The sequence below is a fragment of the Pseudonaja textilis genome, chromosome 9, assembly GCF_049901715.1.
Source record: "Pseudonaja textilis isolate UNSWEBS1 chromosome 9, rPseTex1.2, whole genome shotgun sequence".
In the NCBI taxonomy this organism is placed as follows: Eukaryota; Metazoa; Chordata; class Lepidosauria; order Squamata; family Elapidae; genus Pseudonaja; species Pseudonaja textilis.
The window spans coordinates 10,770,397-10,793,307 of record NC_141998.1 but is presented as its reverse complement, the minus strand read 5'-3'; the positions used below and the strand labels follow the sequence as shown (position 1 = coordinate 10,793,307).

General features: G+C 45.4%; 1 protein-coding gene across 1 annotated transcript in view; it reads left to right on the top strand.

Annotated features, from left to right (window-relative positions):
- Positions 1-22,911, top strand: part of ADGRA2 (adhesion G protein-coupled receptor A2) — a 136,783-nt gene that overhangs the window by 96,794 nt on the left and 17,078 nt on the right. The window contains exons 3-8 of the mRNA XM_087938906.1: positions 12,619-12,690; positions 13,651-13,722; positions 17,073-17,144; positions 17,486-17,649; positions 19,145-19,358; positions 20,431-20,595. Of these exons, the coding sequence (XP_087795032.1) occupies positions 12,619-12,690; positions 13,651-13,722; positions 17,073-17,144; positions 17,486-17,649; positions 19,145-19,358; positions 20,431-20,595 (759 nt within the window). The remainder of the gene's footprint in view (positions 1-12,618; positions 12,691-13,650; positions 13,723-17,072; positions 17,145-17,485; positions 17,650-19,144; positions 19,359-20,430; positions 20,596-22,911) is intronic.

The following is a 22,911-nucleotide window of genomic DNA, read 5'->3' as shown; positions in this document are numbered from 1 at the left end:
TTTCCAAAAGAGGGACGCGGTCCAACTATAGGAAATCCAGCCTTGTTGTAGGTTGTACTCCTAGGCGTGCCAACCGCCTCTTTGAGTCTGCTCTCTGTATTTTTCAACTTCCTTGTTATGGCAGAGGATAATCCCAGAGGACCTTCCTTGAAGGCCAAGGCTAAGACACACCATCTGCATAGGCAGGCCAAGGAGTCCTCCAAGGCTTCTCAGAGGGACACCTTAAGGCGCCACAAAGCCTTGGAGAAGGAATTTGATAGGCGTTCAAAGGACTCTCAATCTGTATCCTCAGTCCCTAATATTCCCACCCCTTCCACCTCTGCTCAACCTCATCTTCTGCCAGATCAGATTTCTCTTTCCAGACGCAGTTCGCCCACTCGCAGCCCCCAAGCCGCTTGGGCACCTGAGGCTACATTCACACCTACCGCTGCTGGACTGTGCCCAGAGCTACCCTGCATGAGCATCATTCCAGACAGTATCAAGGAGTGGATGCAACTGGCCATCCACCAGGGAATTGCAGAAGGTATCCAGCAGTTGTCCAGACCAGGTTCCCAAATGATGGCACGCGAGGTCGAATCTGTTTCTGGCAGATCCCTCCCCGGACCGGAGCATCGCCCTGGTCAGGTACTTTCTCAAGGGGACATCCCTTTTCCAGAAGGAGCGGAGGAGGAGGAAGAGGATATGGGTCTTCAATACTTCGGGGAAGAGGAAGGATCGGATAGGGGGTCCTTACACTACTCTGAACCCTTGTCAGAGGTGGAACTGATGGAGGGAGAGATGTCTGAGGATGAGGGGATTTCTCCGGATCAACCCTCCTTCATAGGCCTATTCAAACCCCATCTGTTCAAGTCCTTGCAATTCAAGGCAAAGAACATTTTGGGCTTAATATCCCAGTCACCCTCTGGCTCTTCCTCAGCAACACCCGGAGACCCAGAGGACTCTATCTTCAAACAGCCTGTTGTAGAGGCTGAGGTTATTCCCACTCCACCCATCTTCACCGACTTGGTTACAAAACAGTTGTCATCATCGGGGGGGCCCCGCCCCCTACAGTCAGGACAAGAGATTTTTTAATCTCGATTCGGATTTCTCCTCACTGTTAGACACGCCTGAAGTGGATGACCCCATAGTTAGATTAGCATCATCCTCTACTCCAACTGACAACCTCGAAGCCTTAAAACCAGAGGACAAACGGGCCGAGATGGCACTATGCCGAGGTCACTTCTCCGATGCCTGGGCCATTCGGTCAGCCACGGCCACATCCTTTTTCACTCGATCTTCCATCAGATGGCTTCGCCAGCTGAAGCAGCATGTCCCCCCCTCTAACACCAGGGCCCACCAGGACATTGCCAAGCTTACAGCTGTGGCAGAATTTGCGGCCGATGCCACCTTTCACTCTGTGAAGTTTTCCTCCCGGGCCATTTCCTCACACGTTACAGCGTGCCGTCTGCTCTGGCTTAGACATTGGCAAGCGGACATCAAGAATAAAACTAAATTGGCTTCTGCTCCCATTTCGGGAGGCAAATTATTTGGCCCGGCTCTGGAACCACTTCTATTGGAAAGCAGAAATAAAAAGAAATTCCTCCCTTCTCTTTTTCGCAGGCAGGAGTCCAGAGTGTCCCAGCCCTTTCGAAGGGGCTCCTTTCGCACCCCATATCAATCAACCTTCTCCCCTAGGTTCCAGAGATCTCCGTCCTTTCGCCCGGCCTACCAGGACCGGAGTGACCCGGATGACAGGAATAAGAGAGGGGCCAATTACAGGAGACCCTTCCGGGGCACTGGAAGTAAATCATCCCGGCGCTCAATTTTTTTGCTGACCAATGGGAATCATCCACCTCCAATAATTGGGTTAGGAACACTGTCAAATTCGGCCTCTCCCTTGAGTTTTAGTCCCCTCCTCCGGAGCGCTTTATGGTTTCCCCCCTTTCCAGAGACTGCACCAAGCGTGCTCTCGTGGAAGCCACTATTAAACACCTTTCTGAGATCAGGGCCATTCAGCCTGTGCCATCCTCGCAGCGGGGAAAAGGGTTTTACTCCCACCTTTTCTTGGTTCCTAAGCACTCCGGAGGATGGAGACCCATTCTAGATTTAAAGAGTCTTAACCGTTACATTGTTCGTCATAAGTTCAAGATGCATACTCTTCAGTCTATCCTTCAGGGCACCAGGCAGGGAGATTGGCTTACCTCCATTGACCTTTCAGAAGCGTACCTCCACATTCCTATTCATCCCTCGTTTTTTCAGTTTCTGTGATTTTGCTACAATGGCCAGCATTTTCAGTACGTGGCACTTCCCTTTGGCCTAGCCTCTGCCCCGAGGACCTTTACCAAGGTTCTGGCAGCCCTCGCGGCTCACCTCAGGAATTTCCCCATCCATATCCACTGCTACCTGGGTGACATCCTCATCCTCTCCCCCTCCAAAGACCAATCCGAGAGGGACACTAGAACCATGCTCTCGGTTCTTCAGTCTCATGGTCTTCTCGTAAATTGGGAGAAGAGCCAACTCTTACCCTCCACCCGGATAGGTCACTTAGGTACAGTTATTGACTCAGTTAAGGGTAAGGTCTTCCTTTCCCCTGAGAGGCTCCTCAGCATCGGAACTCCATCAGGGAGGTTAGACGTGCAAAAAAAAGCATCCTTACTGAGTCTGTCAAAGTTGCTTGGCAAACTGGTCTCATGCATATCCATTATTCCCTGGGCCCGGCTTCATACCAGGTCTCTGCAATGGTTCCTGCTTCCTTAACAATGCTCCGGAAGAAGCACCTCAAGAGCCGTGGTGAAGGTTCCTCCAAAGGTCCTCACTTCGCTCCTCTGGTGGACCAGGCCTGCTACCAACAAGGGCCATCTCTTCAAGGAGCCCCAAAGAGTCGTTCTCACGACAGACGCCAGCCTATCCGGTTGGGGGGCTCACATCCATTCGTTTTCAGCCCAGGGCACTTGGTCAGCACTCGAGCAGCGTTGCAGTATCAACTGGCTGGAGCTCCACACAGTCTACCTAGCTCTACGCACATTTCACCCTCAGGTACGCGGGCGCCACATACTGGTCCTGACGGACAACATTATGACCAAGGCTCACATCAACCATCAAGGGGGCACACATTCCATCCGACTCATGAAAGAGGCCAAGAGGCTCTGTCGCTGGGCAGAGTCCCACCTTCTATCCATCAAGGCAGACCATATCTCAGGGGTCTCAAACATTCAGGTAGACTGGTTGAGCAGGGCCACCCTAGACCAGTCAGAATGGCACCTACACCCCTCCCTGTTCAGGGAAGCCTCAGCGATATTCGGTCGTCCACTGCTGGATCTGTTAGCGTCACCACTCAACGCCCAGACTCCCAGATTCTTCTCATGCTACCCCACCCAGGAAGCGGAGAATCATGATGCCCTACGCTGCCCATGGCCCACGGGGCTCTTATACCCTTTCCCCCCTTCTGCTAATCCCCAAAGTGATCCAGAAATTGATCCTCGAGAGGGTGGAAGTACTGGTCACCCCATACTGGCCCAGGAGACTGTGGTTTGTGGACCTGCGCAGTCTGTCAGTGGCCCCTCCTTGGAGGATTCCGCCAGACAGGATCTCTCTATCCCAGGGTCCTCTTCAGCATCCAAACCTGCAGTGGCTTCAGCTAACCGTCTGGAGGTTGAGCGGGACCGTACAATGCCACCTGGAACAGTTTTTGTAGATGGTGTCAAAAGTTGCTCATCAATCCACTTTCCCCATCAATTGCACAAATTTTGGCTTTTCTGCAGGATGGACTGGACAGGGGCCTCTCCCCCAATACCTTGAGAAGGCAGGTGGCAGCGCTATCAACTGTTGTCTCTGGCAATTCTTCTGGCTCGCTCTCGCACCACCCGCGTATCCGAGCATTTCTTAGAGGTGCCACCAATCTGCACCCTCCTGTGATCCACAGATACCCGACTTGGGATCTTAATAAGGTGCTCACGGCTCTGACCAAGCCTCCCTTTGAGACCCTGAGGGAGGCATCTCTGCAATCCCTTACGTTTAAAGTGGTGTTCCTTGTAGCTGTCACATCAGCAAGACGGATATCTGAAATAGCAGCTCTATCCATTAGAAAGGATCTCTGCATTTTCCACTCAGATCGGGTGGTCTTGTGACCAGATCCTTCCTTCTTACCTAAGGTCAACTCCGCTTTCCACAGGTCACAGGAACTTATTTTGCCTAATTTTTGCCCCAGACCTTCTCGAGAAAGGGAAAGGCAGTGGCACACTCTTGATGTCCAACGGGCACTTTGTATATATATCCATCGTACTCTTCCTTTCAGGAAGTCAGAGTCATTGTTCCTGTCATTTCAACCAAAGATGCTGGGTTTCAGAGTATCCCCGTGATCCGAGCTACAATCTCCAAGGCCTATTTAACACAGGCGCTTCCTGTTCCTAGTGGAATTACCGCACATTCTACAAGGAGTGCGGCTACCTCAGCAGCCTGGGCTACCCAGGCTCCGATAATTGATATCTGCTGAGCAGCTACATGGGCGTCTCCATCTCCCTTTATCCACCATTATAAAATTGATGTCTTTGCTTCAGCAGAAGCGTCCTTTGGCAGGCGAGTCCTTCAACAAGTGGTTAGAGACCCAGAGGAGATTCTGGCCCAGACGGAGTCCCTCCCGTAGGCTATGCTTTGGTATGTCCCACTCTGGATGCTCGCAGCAGCTCTATGGAGAATGGGCGTTGGTCCTTACCTGATACGCCCTTTCTCGTCGAGCTGCGTAGAGCATCCAGCCCCACCCTAATTCGTCCATCTGGTGGGGAATCCTGTTTTGGCCAATGATTCAGGCAGTTTATACTTGAGAGTTGTTCAAACATTAAGATGAGGGGATGCAATTCTGTCTTCTCGTTTTCGTAAAACTGGGGAACGCTACGGAGGAGTCACGTGGAGGAGGAGGAGCGTTCCTCAATTATAGCTCATCCTGTGAGAGCGAAGACTGGAGCACCTCCCACTCTGGGTGCTCTACGCAGTTCAACGAGAAAGGGCGTATCAGGTAAGGACCAATGCCCAATTTGTTATAGAATAAACTACCTAAATTATAGTTATCTCATAAAGTATGAATGAATAAAATTATAGTCAAATGATTTTCTAATAGCGATACTAGGATATATAAGTTTGGATTGATAATATGAGTTATTATGTAATGTAACTGTAATTGAGAGTACGAAATGAATGCACAAAACTGATGAACCAACCGACACACTGTCTGTATATATGTATGGAAGAGAGCTGATGTTTTTATGTTTTGTTTGTTTTGTTTGTTTTTAAAAAATCAATAAAATTGTGTGTTTTTTAAAAAAGATTTTAGTTTTAGGAGTAGTTTGTCACATACCACTGAATCAAAGGCTTTACAGAAGTCTATGTAGATTGCATCTATTGCTTTGCCCTGATCGAGTTGTGTAGTCCATATGTTTTTGCAGTGTAAGAGTTCCAGATTACAGGATAGTTTTTTTCTGAAACCAAATTGTTTACTAGAGAGTAGGTCTCAGCCTTCAAGATTTTCTCCCTTTGCTTGGCATCTTTCGGCTGTCATAAGTAACGGGGGGGGGGGGCGGGAATATGGTTATGGGAAGTGAGTTGGAAGCGTTACAAAACAGAACTGTATAAGCTGGGGGGGGGGTAGATTCTTGCTTAGGCTTCTATCCTATGCTATGCGCAGCTGCAACTCTTTATCAAAATATGTCAAGGTCAACGGACAGAGGCCTCATCACCAACTGGAGATGCCCACATGATGATATACACAACTTTTAATTGGATGAGCCAATTGAACTATTGGGGGTGGGAGCAGTGCCATTACTTTGTATATGTGCCCATTTACGTGCCCATTTTCTCAGATTCAGAATTCTTTTGTTGCTACCACTTGATTTCCAGTAAAAGATATCTTTTCTCTGATTAATGGAGTCTAAGTATTTCTTTCTTGGATTTTGAATGGAGCACCAGTTGACATTATTCTGAATCTCCATGTTACCAGATTCTTTCTGGCACAAGTCTGGAGCCATATGGAGGAATATGGAGAGAATTTTTCCTCAGAAGCAGCCAAAGTGAGATGTGTTACAAGGGCTCTGGAAGGAACAGCTGCAAAGTGGATGGTGACTTTGCATAATGATAATGCCCCCCCCAGCTGATGAATTATGACCTGTTCATGACAGTGCTGCGGGCCAGATTTGAAGACCCACTTACTGAACATAAGGCCAGAATTAGGATGAAGACCATAAATTGGGGGCGGAGATCAGTGGCCGATTACACCCAGGAATTAAGAGAGCTGGCATGTCATATTCGAGGCTGGTCCCAGGGAGCCCTGATAGAAGCTTTTAAACATGGGTTTAATGAAGATGTTTATCAAAGCTGTATTGCCAGAAGAAACCCCAGTGAGCTGCAGCTGTGGTACGTGCTGGCAGCAGAGGTGGAAATTGATCTGACCCAAAACAGACACTGGGGGGGGGGGGGCTTGGTTGGAGCAAATCCTCCCCCACCAGCCCTTGAGAAACCTTAAAACCTCAAAAGGGAGGGATGGCAGCAAAACCCAAGACCGCTGCATGCTTCTGATGTGGGAAGGAAGATCACCGGGCTGCAGACTGCCCTGCCAAGCTAGAGCCAAAGTGGGTGCCAGGAGGAGGAAGAAAACCTGAAAAAATCCTAGCAAAGCCTCACAAAATGGCACTTAAAGTAGAGGAGGTTGTAAAGATCACCCCTCCGAAAGGAGAGGAGCTGGGAACTCCAACCTCTTCTGAAGAGAGTGAATCTGAATTGGAAGACAACTCACTGGTAACTCCAAACAAGGGCCCTATGACCATTCCAGTGAGATTAAGGGTACCCACGTTGGGAGCCAAAGGGGAAATGCTGGCCTTGTTAGACTCTGGGTGCACAAGGTGCGTAATGAGCTTAGAGGTAGTAGAGAAAATGGGCTTAAGGCTAAAGACTTTAAAAACACCCATAGTCTTTTGCCAACTGGATGGATCAGTAGCTGGGGACGGCCCTGCACATTTCATAATGGAACCAGTAGAAATGACAATGGGGAAGCATAGAGAGACTTTGTGTTTTGGCTCCTGGGATGGCTCCTGGGATGGAGAGCCCCCTAATACTGGGTTTGCCTTGGCTCTGGAAATGGGAACCCCATGTTGATTGGAGGAGGGGATCATTGCGCATACCATTGCGTTGGTATTGACCAACGCCCAGAAGGGGAGGGGCAATCTCAACCGAAACTCAAGAATCCCATTGAGCTGGCCTCAACTGGCACCAAGAGTCTGAAGGGGGAGGAGAAAATTCCGGAGGAATATTGGGACTTAAAGGAGGTATTCAGTGAAAAGGCCTCGGACGAGCTTCTCCCCCATCACTCAACAGATTGCAGCATTGAAATTTTACCTGGAGTGAAACTCCCAAAACCGAAACTGTACTCGATGACACTGTGGGAGCTAGAAGAGCTGCGGTCATTTATCGATAAAAATTTGGGACATGGTTTCAACCAACCTGCTAGGCCCTGGGTAGTAGCCCCAGTATTGTTCCGTGAGAAGAAAGATGGCTCTCTGTGTTTATGTGTGGACTATAGAAACCTTAACAATATTTCAGTGGAGAACATGTACCCCCTCCCCCTGATGAAGGTTATGTTGGCCCACTTGGCCAAAGGGAAATTTTTTTACGAAACTTGACCTGAGAGAAGCATACTACCAAGTTTGAATTAAGAAAGGGGATGAATGGAAAACTGCTTTTAACTGCCCAATGGGCTGTTTCCAATTCAACATTCTTCCATTTGGCCTACAGGGGCCCCCTGCAGTATTCATGCAAATGATCAATCAGGTGTTGCATGAACATTTATACAAAGGGGTGTTGGTTTATCTTGATGATATTCTTATCTACACGGAGACTTGTGATGAACATGTGAAACTAGTGCGGTCAGTTCTGGAAAAACGTCAAGCTGCTGAGCTGTACACAAAGTTGTCCAAGTGTGAATTCCACCAGAAAAAAATTGACTATTTAGGCTATCACATATCACATGATGGCATAGAAATGGATCTGTAGAAAGTGCGTGCCGTTTTGGAATGGGCCCCTCCCTGCACCAGGAAGCAACTTCAAAGTTTCTTGGGATTTGCTAATTTTTACCATCAATTTATCCCTGCTTTTGTGAAGATTGCAATGCCTATCACAAATCTCCTGAAAACCAAAGGGGAGGTGAAACCAAAGCCTAGTAAACCACTGGAGTGGTCCATGGAGTGTCAAGCCACTTTTGAGAAGCTGAAATGACTGTTTGCTGCTGAACCAGTGCTAAAGCACCTCCTTTACACTCCTTTTGTAATCCAAGCCGATGCGAGTGATGTTGCAGTTAGGGTGGTGTTACTACAAGCAAATGAGACGGGGACTCTGCAACCATGTGCATATACTTCCTGTAAACTAACTGAAACTGAAAGAAGGTGGGGCATCTGGGAAAAAGAATCTTTTACAGTTCGCTGGGCTCTGTTCACCTGGAGGCATTTCTTAGAAGGGGCAAAACACCCATTTGAGGTGTGGGTGGATCATAAAAATTTGGAGGCTTTGAAAATGCCTCGGAGGTCACCCAAGCAAGTTCACTGGGCGCAGTACTTTAAGCGCTTTAATTTTTCATAGAAGTACATTCCGGGGGAAAGAACTTCATGGCGGATGCTTTATCTAGATTACCTCAATATAATAGTGCTTACCAAGAAGTGGTACGGCCTATTGTCCCAACCAAACAGTTGGCAGCTCCAGTGGTTACCAGAGCCCAGAAAAAGAAGGAAGTTGATTTATCAAATGATTTAACTGCACAATTAAAGAAGCTCTAAAACTTGATGATTGGTTCCTTGCTCACTCAAATAACTGTACGGTTAGATATGGATTGGCATGGGTGGGGGCCAAATTATATGTGCCAGCAATGCTGAGAAACCAAATATTACAGCAAGCTCATGACTCTAAAGCTGCTGGACATTTTGGATTCGTGAAAAACCTTACTCTTGGTTAAAAGACAATTTTGGAGGCCTACCTTGAAAAAGGACATTGAGACCTATGTGGCCAGCTGTCCTATCTGTGCCTCAGCCAAACAGCCTCCTGGTAAACCAGCAGGCTTACTACAAAATGTGGCTAGACCAACTGCTCCATGGAAGGACATTTCTATGGATTTTATAGTGGAATTACCTGAAAGTGGGGGGAATACAGTTATTTGGGTAGTAACTGATTTGTTTTCCAAACAGGTACATTTCATACCTTGTCTGAAGATCCCATCTGTGAAAATGTTGGCTAAACTGTTTATTTTACATATCTACAGGTTACATGGGGTTCCTGAATGCATAATCTCAGACAGGGGTGTCCAGTTTACCTCAAACTTTTGGAAGGAGTTCCTGAAATTATTGGGCTCCACCCAGGGCTTAAGCTCTGCCCACCACCCACAAACCAATGGAGCTTGTGAGAGAACTAACTCGGTATTGGAACAATATTTAGATGTTACATAAATTATCAGCAAGATAATTGGGCTGACCTATTGCCATTCACTGAGGTGGCATATAACAATTCGGTTCATAGTAGTACTGGGTTTACTCCATTTAAAGTGGCTTTGGGACAAGACTTTGTACCTATACCCGAGCTTCCACAGGAGAAACCTAACATTCAGTCATTAGATGAATGGATAACACAGCTCCAGCTTACCTGGCCAGTTACCCGTAAAGCATTGGATGATGCTCATCAAGCCCATAAAAAATTTGAAGATAAAAAGAGAAGTCCACAAAAACCATATCAAGTTGGTGACAAAGTCTTTTTATCCACCAGATATTTGCAGACTGCACAAAAGTCAAAAGCTTGGACCTAAGTATGTTGGACCTTTCTCAATTGAACAAATTGTGAACCCTGTGGCAGTCCAACTGAAATTACCTAAAACCCTCTGATATATCCACCCTGTTTTCCATGTTAGTTTATTAAAATCTGAACATACCTCCTACTTGAGACCAACTCAGGTTGATCCCCCTGTGCCATTGCTAATTGAAGGTGAACAACATTTTGAAGTTAAAGAAATTTTGGATTCTCGAAAACAAAGGGGTCGACTCCAATATTTGATTGTTTGGAAACATTTTCCTCCTTCCCAGTCTGAATGGGTGAATGAGAAGGATGTTAGAGCTCCTAAGCTTGTCAAGGCATTTCGTATTAAATATCCTAATAAACCCTAAAAAATATTAATATGGTGTTACATGTATATTTTCTGTTACCTTCTATTTTTATCTTTTCTAAGACTAACGTCTCTTTTGCAGGAGGGCCGAATGTCAGCCTTCAATATTTTCTCCCTTTGCTTTGCATCTTTCAGCTGTCATAAGTAACGGGGGGAGGAAGGGGAATATGGTTATGGGAAGTGAGCTGGAGGTGTTACAAATCAGAACTGTATAAGCTGGTGGGGTAGATTCTTGCTTAGGTTTCTATCCTATGCCATGCTCAGCTGCAACTCTTTATCAAAATATGTCAAGGTCAACGGACAGAGGCCTCATCACCACCTGGAGATGCCCACATGATGATATACACAACTTTTAATTGGATGAGCCAGTTGAACTATTGGGGGTGGGAGCATTGCCATTACTTTGTATATGTGATTTATGTGCCCATTTTCTCAGATTCAGAATTCTTTTGTTGTTACCACTTGATTTCCAGTAAAAGATATCTTTTCTCTGATTAATGGAGTCTAAGTATTTCTTTCTTGGATTTTGAATGGAGCACCAGCTGACAGTAGGTTGTTTGTCTCTAAGTGGAGGATGATGGATTGGTTAATAATTGATTCCATGACTTTACAGGTGGCACAGCATAAAGAGATTGGTCTGTAATTTTCAACTAGGTTGGGGTTGCCCTTTTTGAAGATCAGGATGACCGTGGCTAGTTACCATAGGTTTGGCTAGGAGCTGGTCCTGAAAGATTTTTTCAAAGATTATGCTTAGAGGTTCTGCTATGGTAGTCGATAGCTTTTTTAAGAAGTAGGGACATATTCCGTTCGGTCCAATAGATAGAGATGGTTTTAGATTGCGTAGTGCTTTTTCAACAATGTCTTCTGTAAAATCGATATGTATTAGACCATTGTAGTTGTCTGTGGTTTGACTAGGAAATACTGGGCATGATCCATTGCTGTTTACAAATACTGAGCCAAAGAATGTGTTAAAGAGGTTGACTTTAATAGTGTCATCGTTGCAGTCTTTACTATTAGGTCCTCTCAGGGGTGGGATGGACCTTGAATCTTTTAGTTTGTTGTTTACAAAATTGTAGAAAGCGCAGGTGAAATTGGTGTGAGAAGGTTTTCCTCTTGTTTAATGTGATTATTGGTGCATTTAATCTTTATCTGGTGGCATAAATTTTCGTATCAGCTTTTGAAGTTGGCAACGTGACCAGATTTGTTTTTCTGCCAAAGTGATTGATTTCTTTTTGGATTGAAGCTTTCTTATTGTTATGGGTAATTTTTTTTTTCTGGTTTTGGGAGTTGTTATTGTTAGATATAGTTTGATGACTCTTTTGACTTCAAGTAAAAATATATTGTAGTGGTCTTCAACAGTACTGCATTCCAGTGAATAGAAATTGCCAATCAAAGGATGAGAGATCATTGTCTATAAGATCATAGTTGCCTTTAGTCTGAATAAAATCCAGCAGGACTTTTCTTTCTGTTTTCTTTTCTCCATCTTGGAAACAAGAACTGAAAAAAACATGCCTCCATTATCAATTTTTCAACAAATCACAGGCAACTCTTTCATTCTAAATAAATAATTCGACATTTCAAGTATGTATAGAATCTTGAAGATATTTTATTAATGGCTGATGTGCCAAACACCAGAAAGTGGAACATTTAGACTCCCAAAGAGTTAAATTGATTCCTGCTTCCCTGGGGAAAAAAGGGTGGGGATGTAAATGTCCATTATTATACTAAATAAAGTAAATAAATCAGTGAAAACCTGAGAAACAGCCCACACATGGGTGAAGAAAATTTGGAATAATTTGAAAGTGTTTGAATTCTACTGCACATGGTGGCTATTTCAACAAGGCTTTAAATCCTATAAAATAAGATGCCACTCGGGATTATGAATATTTTAAAAAGTACTCCATTTGTGGTCTTGATTAAAAGTTAATTTTTTTCTCAAAAGCATTTTTGTAATTAATAGGAAGAAGGAAGTACATGAGTATGGAATAGAAAAGGAAAAAATGGAGAACTTTATGTTTATCCATATATAAAAAAATGCAATGAAAGATATAATTATATAAAGGCATAATTATCTTTGTTTTAAATATTTTGGTTTGACATATTTTAATGAATCAATTGTTTGGGGATATATAGTTTTTATTTTTATTTACACCTATTACTGTTTTAGATTTATTCTCCTGGTAACAACTGTATTAACATAGTAACAGAGGAGCAAATGGTATGCTATGTGATTTATTTTGCTAGTTGTTAGTATATTATTGTATTTATTTGCTTCACTCGGGTTTTGTTCTTTTAAATTTTGGTGAAAATTAACTGAATAAATATTGACTGATATAAAGGAAATCGAAAGATTAGTTGCCTTAAGAAAGTTTCAACCCTAATCCTCAAGGATCCATTAAGAATAAAATTCACCCATTCTTCAGTGCAACATCTTATGTTTTTTTTTCCTTATTTGCCAGAGACCTAAAGAACAATTTGATTAGCACCATTCAGCCTGGAGCTTTTCTGGGTCTTCAGGACCTGCAACGTTTGTAAGTAATAGTTTCAACTTCTCCGGAACATATTCCAGCTAATTTCCTGCTTTTGATTCTTTAGTCTGCAAGCTATCTTTAATATTTACACGTGAATTCCCATATTCCTCCTCCCCCATTGCTTAACTTCCAAGCCCAGAGCTATTTCAAAAAGCTTTAAGTAATCTGTAACCTGTCCATAACTCATAAAGCCTGCCTGTTTACTATAAGTGTCAGTTTCCTGATAATTTCAACAAAGATGCATGTGGTCACCATCTTCTAAGCTGGGTATTTATTTTTCCAAAAGTAATTGCAAAGTAGCTTGGAAAAGACAAATCTATCCTTTAATTCTCCACTGGTCCTCTGCCAGTTGCATTCATTCAAGTGCTCAATTAAAAAAAAAGGTTCTGGTGATTTCATGGATGTGTCCATGCAGTTGTTTTTGCAACAATACTAAAATGGTTGGCCATTCTTCACGTGTGTGTGTGTGTGTGTTACTTTTTCACTCTGGTCTACAATCTCAACATTTCCAATAAATCCTCCAATAAATGCTGATTCTGCATAGTTTTTTCGAGGTTAACCAAGAACTAGATGTTGTCATTTAAAGGTGCTCAGCAGCTCAAAGCATGCAAATGTAAGTAGATAAATATATACCACTTCAGTGGAAAGGTAACAGCATTCTGTGCAGCTTGGTGTATAGTCATGCTGGCCACATGACTCCAGAAGCATCTTTGGACAACGTTGGCTTCCTCGGCTAAGAAATGGAGATGAGCACCACCCCATAGAGTCAGACATAATTGGACAGGGGAAACCTTTACCTTTACAAGTATACATTCAAGGTGTACACAGTATTTCAGCCAAATTCAGACTATTCTGTGTCAACATTGGGATGTTGCATGAAGAGAAACCTCTTATACCCTTAATATCCATGGCTGTTCATGGTCTGTCTATGGTTCAATTTTTTTCCTCATTGTTCTGTAGGGATCTCTCCAACAACCGCATTGGCTGCCTCAACATTGGCCTCTTCCAGGGACTGTCCAGCCTTATCCGTCTGTGAGTATTCAGTGGCAATGGTAAAGGTATGGTTTCGCTTGGAGCCTCTGTATATGTGCTGTTAACAGGAACCCTCGTTTCTCAAATTCGTCTTCCAAAATCTGGGTTCTCTCCAAGGTGTGAATGCCACTTTCCTGAATTCCCACTTGACAAGGTCAAGACGGACAGTTCGGATAGCTGAAGTCCACATAACTAAAAACTGTTCTGATTGGAGAATACTGTGTCAAAGAATGTTGCTGAGGACAGATGCCAAACATGATGGTTGTGCTTTTCTTTCATTATTCCTTTTCAACTTATTTTGACAGGGAATCCTGAAATTTTAAAGGGAAGGCTGAGGGATGAAATACTTCCGATTGGAATCTATAGATTTATGAACCCAACCACCAATAGCAGCAAACCCACTAGGTCTTTCAATAATAAAAAAACACATTGAATACTTTTGGCTAATTTTACTTATTGATGTTCTTTAGACAAATTCTTAAACTTAGCTATCTACAGCTATTAGTCATAGTGATGATACACCCTTAAAATAAAAGCAGTAGGTTGTTGGGAAGAACAGCAGAAAGGGAATTATTGTTCTCACATCTGTCCTGGGCTTCTGGAATTCCCTTAGCTTTTTGGTTGGCAATTGGAAGGTCCTGGATGAGATAGCTCTTTGGTCTGATCCAGCAAATCTCTTGTTTATTTGTACCATGTTTCTCACAAAATAAGGCTGGGTCTTATTTATTTTTTTTGACCGCCCCCAAAAATGGCTAGGCCATCTTTTCGGGGGTGACTTAATTCCCCCCCTTGCATCCTCGGGCGGGCGGGTGGCGACGGCTTGGATGTTGACCTCGGCGTTGGTGGGGTACTTCGTATCGGGAGACCTTCTGCCACTGTTGCTTTCCCTTCTCCCCATGCTGCTGCAGCGTTTAGAGCAACCCCGCAGCATTTGGCGCAGCCACCCGTGGCCAGCCAGGGCTCCTCCCTACAACTGGAGCCCGGCAGAGACACTCGGCTTCAGGTGCTCCTGTCGCTGCCTTCCCTTCGCCTCCGAAGACAAAGCCAATTCTTTTAAAAATGATGCCCTACTACCGGTACAACAAAGCTTCCCCTGCCCGAGAGGGCAGCCCAACCCATGTGGGGAGGTGAATCTCCCAGGGCCGCAGCGCAGGATCGGCCCACCCCAGGAGAATTGCCCAGCCACCATCCCTGCCTGGCGCCAGGCAGAGCGTGAAGAGCTTCGCCTGGGATGCCCAGTGCAGCTGACAGGTGGGCCCTCCTGCCTGGCAGCGGAGCTCTCACCAAGACAGCGAGTGCTTCCCCACTGGGCCCTCCACTCATCCCACCAGGGCCGCGGCAGAGCCGTGCAGGCTAGGCAGAGTTGGGAAAGCGAGCCGTGAGTGCGCACCCACCTGCCAAGCAAAAGAGCTGGGCCGACCCAAGCTTGGCTTCCTTCCCAAGTCCCTCCAGCCCGAACCCAAAGGTGCCACTGGGAGAGGCCACCCGAGGCAGTGATAGCGCCCACCTATCCATGGACAGGGGGGCAAGGCGATGGCCTGCGCTGTGTCCTCCTCAAAGCTGAGCCCCACTGAGTAAGCGCCTCTGCCTGATGCCCATGCCGCTGCAGCATTTGGAGCTGCCGGTGCATTTGGAGATGCGTGGGGACGGGGACAGGCTGGGCAAGGGGTGGAAAGGATGGGCGGCTTTGGGCTCTCTCTGCCGGACCCGCCAGCCAGGGAAGCAGCGCTGCCGTCACCTTGCCTCCCTGTCCGCGGATGGGTGGGTGCTATCACTGCCTTGGGCAGCCTCTCCCGGTGGCCCCATCGGGTTCAGGCCGGAGGGACTTGGGAAGGAAGCCAAGCTCGGGTCAGCCTGGCTCTTTCACTTGGCAAGCGAGCACGCACCAACGCCTCGCTTTCCCGGCTCTGCCTAGCCCACACGGCTCTGGCGCGGCCCTGGCAGGATGAGCGGAGGGCCCAGTGCAGAGGCACTTGCTGCCTTGGTGAGAGCTCTGCTGCCAGGCAGGAGGGCCCGCCTGTCAGCTGCGCTGGGCACCCCAGGCGAAGCTCTTCACGCTCTGCCCAGCACCAGGCAGGGATGGCGGCTGGGCGCTTCTCCCGGGGTGGGCCAATCCTGCACTGCAGCCCCAGGAGATTCACCTCCCCACATGGGGTTGGGCTGCCCTCTCGGGCAGGGGAGGCTTTGTCATACCGGTAGTAGGGCATCGTTTTTAAAAGAATTGGCTTTGCCTTTGAAGGCGAAGGGAAGGCGGTAACAGGAGCTCCTGAAGCCAAGTGTCTCCGCCGGGCTCTGGTTGCAGGGAGGAGCCCTGGCTGGCCGTGGGTGGCTGTGCCAAATTCTGTGGCATTGCTCTAAACGCCACGGCAGCACTGGGAGAAGGGAAAGCAAAGGTGGTGGAATGTCTCCCGATACGAAGTGCCCCACCAATGCCGAAGTCAATGCAGGCAGCACCATATCCGGGTATGCAACAAAAGTCATTCCTAACGGCAAGCCCCCCCCGACATTTCCCCCCCCCATTTCGCTGTTTAATATAGGCCTTAATTTGGAGGAGGGGCTTAATCTGATTTTATGCCTACAAAACATGCTGGGAGGAGCGGGGAGGCCGTATTGTTGGAGAAACACGGTAGTAATTTTAGCATTTATACCCTGATACTTTCTGTGAAAAGTTCCTGGAAGAACCTACAGAAGTGTACAAGGCAGAAGTCCTGTCTTTAGGCTTACTAATTAAGGAAAAAATGGTATAGAAGAGACAAGGGATAGGAAGGGAATAAGAAAACCAGAAAGCTCAGGCATTGTTTGCAGTAATTCTGATTTGTATTTTATCCAGCTGTCATGGAAATGTGCAACCTAGGGAGGCTCAGATAGAAACTCTCATCCCTCAAGCAGATGGTCTTGGAATGATGTGGATCTTCTTTGCAAGCTCCTGATAGATTCTGTAGGAGAGGACTTCAGTCAGAAACAGAAATAGCAATCAGACATGGTTATGCTTATGGTCTCCTGCGATGGCTTATGTTCTTATTCCCCCCACCCCCCCAAATAAATTAAATCTCCTATTGCATTTCTTGTTCACAGTAAATTTATGGAAACAATAGCCAAAAGAAGAAGTGAGGGAAACCGACTTTAATTATTATAAAACTATATCATCATTTGCTGTGAGGGCTCTATGGACCCCTGATGTTCAGAGAAAGAGTGTTTCTCTCTAATTACCAAATGCAAAGAGAATACGATTCCTACCATCTGAAGACTTCCCTGAAGCAGCTTTCTTGCCATGGTGAATCTCATCTTAGATAGGCCTCTTAGTCTAATTGCATACGTTTTCTCTCATTTTGTTATCTTCTCTTTGACAGGAACATATCAGGAAATATCTTCGCCACCCTGCAGAGTGGAGTCTTTGATGAGTTGCTGTCTCTGAAAGTTCTGTAAGTATTTTGTGTTTTGCTGGGAAAAGAGAAAGGCATGAGGAAGCAATTAATTTTTTTAAATGATTAATGTTGGGGTTGGTGGAACATTCTGGGTCTTTTTGCATGGAAAGCCATGCTCAATCACATTGTCCTCCCCTTTGAAGCCCTCTCGAAAGACTAGAGTAAGCCATCACCCAGCTGTAGACAAGGTTCCTCCATGTTCAGTGTGCTATCTCAAGATGCTGGAGCTTTCTAGAGATTTTGTTGTTGTTGTTGTCGAGGGGGACAGGCATCTCTTTCCTGTGTAAATCTTTCTCACTGGCACTTCCTCTTCAATTTACATTTCTCTTGTTCTCCAGTGACTTTGCCACTGAATACCTGACCTGTGACTGCCATTTGCGCTGGGTCCTAGCCTGGTCCAAAAGCCATTCTGTCCAGGTATCTGATAAGACGGTGTGTGTCTACCCCAGCAAATTGCATGGGAAGCTACTACGAAACATCAGAGAGAGCCAACTGCGCTGTGGTGAGGCACCCTCCTGAGTGAGTGAGTTTGCTTGGTGTGCAAAGGAGATTTGTTCAGTAGTCAGGTGCTCCTTTCTCCTTCTGGAATACATCCCTACTTCTATTTCATCCTTCATTCAACAGACAGCAATAGCACTTATATACCATCCCCATAGTACTTTATAGCACTCTCTAAGTGGGTTTACAGAGTCAGTACATTGCCCCGAACAATCTCGAGCTGGTCAGGATCAAAGGAATTGAACTCCTGCCAATGTGAGCAGAGTTAGCCTACAATACCTTTTTCTAACCACTGTGCCACCATGCAGTGGTTGGAATTCTATTACTGCTTAGCATGGATTATCACCATGAAGGGATAGTGGTGGTGGTCAGCTGCAAACCTCTGCAATTGATAATCCTTTTAGGGTTCCAGGTTTGATTTCTGAAATATCATAGCTCAACAATTCCAAGAGGACTTCAGAGTGGCTTACCAAAAACCTCGCCCGCAGCTCCCATGTCAAGCAAAGCAACATGATTCCTCTGGGATGCTTGCAGGGAAAATTTTCTGAGGTCATCCGAGGTCATATTGATGGAATCCTCAATATGGCTCTTCTTTCCCATAGCATAGCCTGAGTAACCTTCACCATCAATGTTGGAAATCAGTTTTTCCTTGCTGGCAGCTCTTAGAAGCAGCAGAATCTTATTCAAATGAACAGGGCTGTAAAGTACTATCCTCAGATGTCTTTCAAAAAGTTTGGCAGACGTGGAATAATGCTAGTACAGCAGCAAAGCAGAGAGGCAGTTTGGAAACTTGTGGTCCTTGGCCAGTCTGTACACATTCTGTTATTCAGCATACAGTTTCATGTTGGCTTCAGTGGTTAAGACTCTGGGCTTGCCATCTGAAAGCCGGTAGCCCATTTCGAGCCCTGAATGCCAAACGACAGGGTAAGCTCCTGCCTCACACCAGCTCCTACCAATCTAGCAGTTTGAAAGTCTGCAAATGCAAGTAGATAAGTAGGTACCCCTTTGGTGGGAAGGTAATCCATGGTGGCATGCTGACCAAATGACCACAGAAATATCTTCAGCGCTGGCTCAGTGGCCTTGAAACGAAGATGAGCACTGCCATAGTTGGCAATGACTAGTGGAGTAAAATCTACAGGGACTCCTTTACCTTTTTTAAAGTTTTACATTCAGAATTTAGCAAGCTTCCTTTTTTATTTTAAGTGCAGTACCTGTATGAACATTTAATTAATGGAATAATAAAGGCAGGATTTAAAAAAACTAAGAAAAAAATCCAAATAGACATATAGATAAGCATTCTGGGCACGTCCTTCTGGATGTACTTATTTCTTTTTTTTTTTTTTTGAAGGGTTGAGGGTAACAAGCTTTGAATGCTGACCAAGTGGGCCTTTGGTTAGGCCCACTTTCTGTGAGAGGGTCCAGAACCTGACTTATTTGGGCTTTCTTCTCTCCTTTCCCTAAAGCCTCTCTCTCTCTCTCTCTCTCTCTTTTACCCAAAGAAGGATCCCCAGAGCTGCACACCCATCAGCTAATCCCCTCTCTGAGGCAAGTTGTCTTCCAAGGAGACCGACTCCCTTTCCAATGTACAGCCACCTATCTGGACAACAGCACACACATCCTCTGGTTCCACAACCGTGCACTTGTGCAAGAAGATGAACCTAGCGGCATCATCTTAGAGGACAGCCTCGTTCATGATTGCACTTTAATCACAAGGTACTAAGGGGTGAACTGAGTCGGTCAAAGAGGGAAATGTGATTTCCTAGTTATTTCCAGTCTTTGGTCTAGTATAACATGGTCATTGAGCAGGTTGATTTCCATCAACATGGTCATTGAGTAAACTGATATTGACTAATACCAATAGGAATTAAGGTTTAGAAACAATGTCCTATTGATTAAGCAATAACTTCAGAATACAGGAATGGACATACAGCCATTTAGCTCATTTTTGTAGTTGGGTTTGACCTGATTCCATGCAGAATGTCCTAGAAGGAAGACTGGTGGCTGCTACCTTAGGCATTTTCAGATATTTGAATACACTGTTCTTTTACACATATCTTTTTGTATCCTACTTACCCAGAAGGCAGTAAATAAAGTTATTAACTGGAGAATAATTTAGTAGCTTTCTGTCCTTTGCTTCACTCTGAAATTCTCTCTGGTCACTCCCAACCACCCAGTAAATACCATATACCCTCCCCATTTTTAAAGACATCCATGGGGAAAAGGAAATACCTGTAGGTTTGGGTGACCTGTATGACATTATAATAATGTTACTTGAATACTGCTAATAAATCTGTTCTGTACTGAGCTCTGAAAACTTTTTTATTAGGATGTGCAGCTGTTTGGATCAAGAATATAAAAATGTTTTGGCAAAGATGGATGCATGCTCATCACAGGTCCCTTTACCTCCTTAAAATAACCATGCTTTCTCCTGCACAGCCATGGTAGTCATGCAGTCCCAGGAAAGTAGGCATTTTAATTAGCCATGCAGTATTCTATGTTGGTGCTTTCCAAATGAAATGTGTATATTACTGCCTTTTCCTAGACTTACATGGCTCCATGTAACCTAGGAAAAGGCAGTTCTTCAGGAGGCACTGAAAGATGCAGTGGGCATGACCACACCTCTTTCAAAGTTCCTGCTTCAGTTCTCAGCAACTGTATATTGCTAATTCTATGTGTAAAGAATGTGATGTAAGGAGAGGAAATATGGATTGGGCTAGTCCATAGTTCAAAAGCTCAATTGATTATCAGCCCATGTTCTCTTCTAAAAAGCATTCTCTGTTTGCAGTGAGCTCATCTTGTCAAACATCCATGTCTCAGCTAATGGTGAATGGGAATGCACCATCTCCACTGCCCAGGGCAATGTTAGTAAAAAGGTGGAGATTGTTGTGCTGGAGACCTCAGCCTCATACTGTCCACCTGAGAGGGTTACCAACAACCGTGGAGACTTCAGGTAGGGGCCAAAGTGTGGCAGAAACTGTTATCAGGAGCAGAATTGACCATCTACCATAGGTTCCCCAGATGGTGGTTGGATTGGTGTTCCAGAATTCTACACATTTGGCATGGGCTAATATGGGAAGAAATTGTCTTAAAAGGGAATGGTTTAGTTCTGCCCTGATCCCTCTATGTCTTTGGTTGCTGGAGAATCAATTTTTGAAGAAAAATAGGCTGGACATTTGCAATAAATGATAACTTACATAACAGATAAATGAGGGAAAGATTCAAGGTTTGAGAAACAAAAGTGTGAGCTGTGGCCAAGAAATAAAAAATTGAAGCTGAATATTTGGGGAACAGCCAGTAGACTTGAGTCTGGCAAACCCAAATTTTCCTAATTAGTTGCAGCCACGGAAAAATGATCAATGAGGACAAGATGGAATGAAGAGCAATACAAACATGATGAGTTTTGGCTCATAGGTTTGTAGTGTGAATTACACACATGGAGAACTTTGCTGAAAACAAGGATGGCCATACACTCCACCCCTCCCCCCACTCTGTCACGTACAAGGAATTTTGTCTGGGACTGTGCAAATATTTGAAAGGGGCAATAGGTTCAAAGAGGCACTTCTTCAAAGCTTGGTCATAAGGTGTTTTCAACTGGCAAAGTAGCTTGTCGAAGTTGAACAGCATCGCTGCATGAGTTGAAGCACGTCAAGAAAGCAGAGCAACCTCAATTTATACAAGCCTACCTATGTGCCTGTCTTCCAGCAAAAAATGCTTGCATAAACTCAGTGGGTTCCCTTCTCTTTTTGCCCATCCCTGCCCTCCTGTGCCTTGGCAATAGAATTGCAGGGAAAGACCAGAATCTGAAGGAGCACCCCTTCACTAGCATCTTCCTCGAAGAGCCAAAGTTGGCTTTCCCCAGGAAGCCAACCCCAAAAGGAACAGAGCATTCTTGTAATTGTAGAAACACCCCAACATCCTTTAATTGAGAAGATGGGAAGGTGAGAAGCTGCTTCCCTTGAGCCCCTGCTGTCTTTTCAGCCCTGCTGGACAAGGGTTGGGTTGGAGGAGCAGCTGCAGATGAACTGTCTGAATCCTACTGCAAAGCTCCCCCGCCCCTCCCGGGGAAGGCAAAGCCAGTGAGGGATTTGGGATTGCTGGCAATTGAGGCCTGGGAATGATTAAGCATCTGTTGCAAGGGAGGCCATCTGAGAGGCCCGCTCTGGCAGTGCAGACAGGCTCCAGAAACAGGAGGTGTTGGAATTTTTCTGGCACGAGAAAAAAGGATCATGGAGTCGACTGTAACCTTGGCGGGGTCTTGATGGAATATAAATTACTGTGCAGTCAATGTGGCTTAAATTAACAGCGGGCCTGTCTTCTAACTCCCTCCCCTTCCTTCCATCCGTAGCCTGCATGAGCAGGATAGGGCCTGGGATTAGACGTAGGAAAAGCAGCCGCAGCAGAAGACCAGCAGAGGGTTGGAAGATCTTCCCCATCTGTGGCCCAGTCGGGTATCCCAATGGGGACCAAAGGCCTGGCCTGTTGCACATAAGAGCTGTTTTGCAAGATTCCTCCTTTTCAGGAAATCCCTGACGGGAACTTGATTGAATGCCAGATGAATAAAGAGATGATTAGGAATTATCTTCTGGGTTTTATTTTATTGCATTTTATTTTACTACAGAAAGGGAGGTGAGGATTCGATATGCTGGTGGAGGAATGGCATATTCAGGTCCCTTCCCTTCCCTTTCCCTTTTTGAAATTCCAGAGGGGTTTTTTTTCCTGGGGGTGAGGGTGGGAGAATCAAGACCTCTAGAGCTCAGCAAACCTTTTAATTTGAACCACAGCATGCCAAAACGTCCCATTGAGAAGGTCCCATCTGCTCTTGTTAGCCCTGGTGTGCTACTGCCATGCAACTCATGGCTTTGGGAGAGCCTATTTGTAAAACTAAAATCACAGCTCCCTGTTCTAAGCTTCCAGATGAAAATGTTTTCTCCCCAGCTCTAAATCTCCTTCTTGCCCCATTGGAAAATGGGAGAAATGCTCCTTAAGGGTCTTGGTGCTCATTATAAACATATTATGGGGGAAATACCCCCCTCCCTTTGCTACACCAATCCCTCCCCCCACCTACACACATTGTTGGTTTTCAAACAGCTATGGAATTACACGTCTGATTTGTGCTAGTTTGTCCTTCAATTATATCATGATAATAAGCTGCTGACTAGTGTATTCAAATGCTCTTTTTTGGAGTGGGAGGGCCGGAGGAAATATTATTTTTGGAGGATAGATGGAGCGAACTAGCAATCTGCTTTTCACTTGATTTGCACATTAG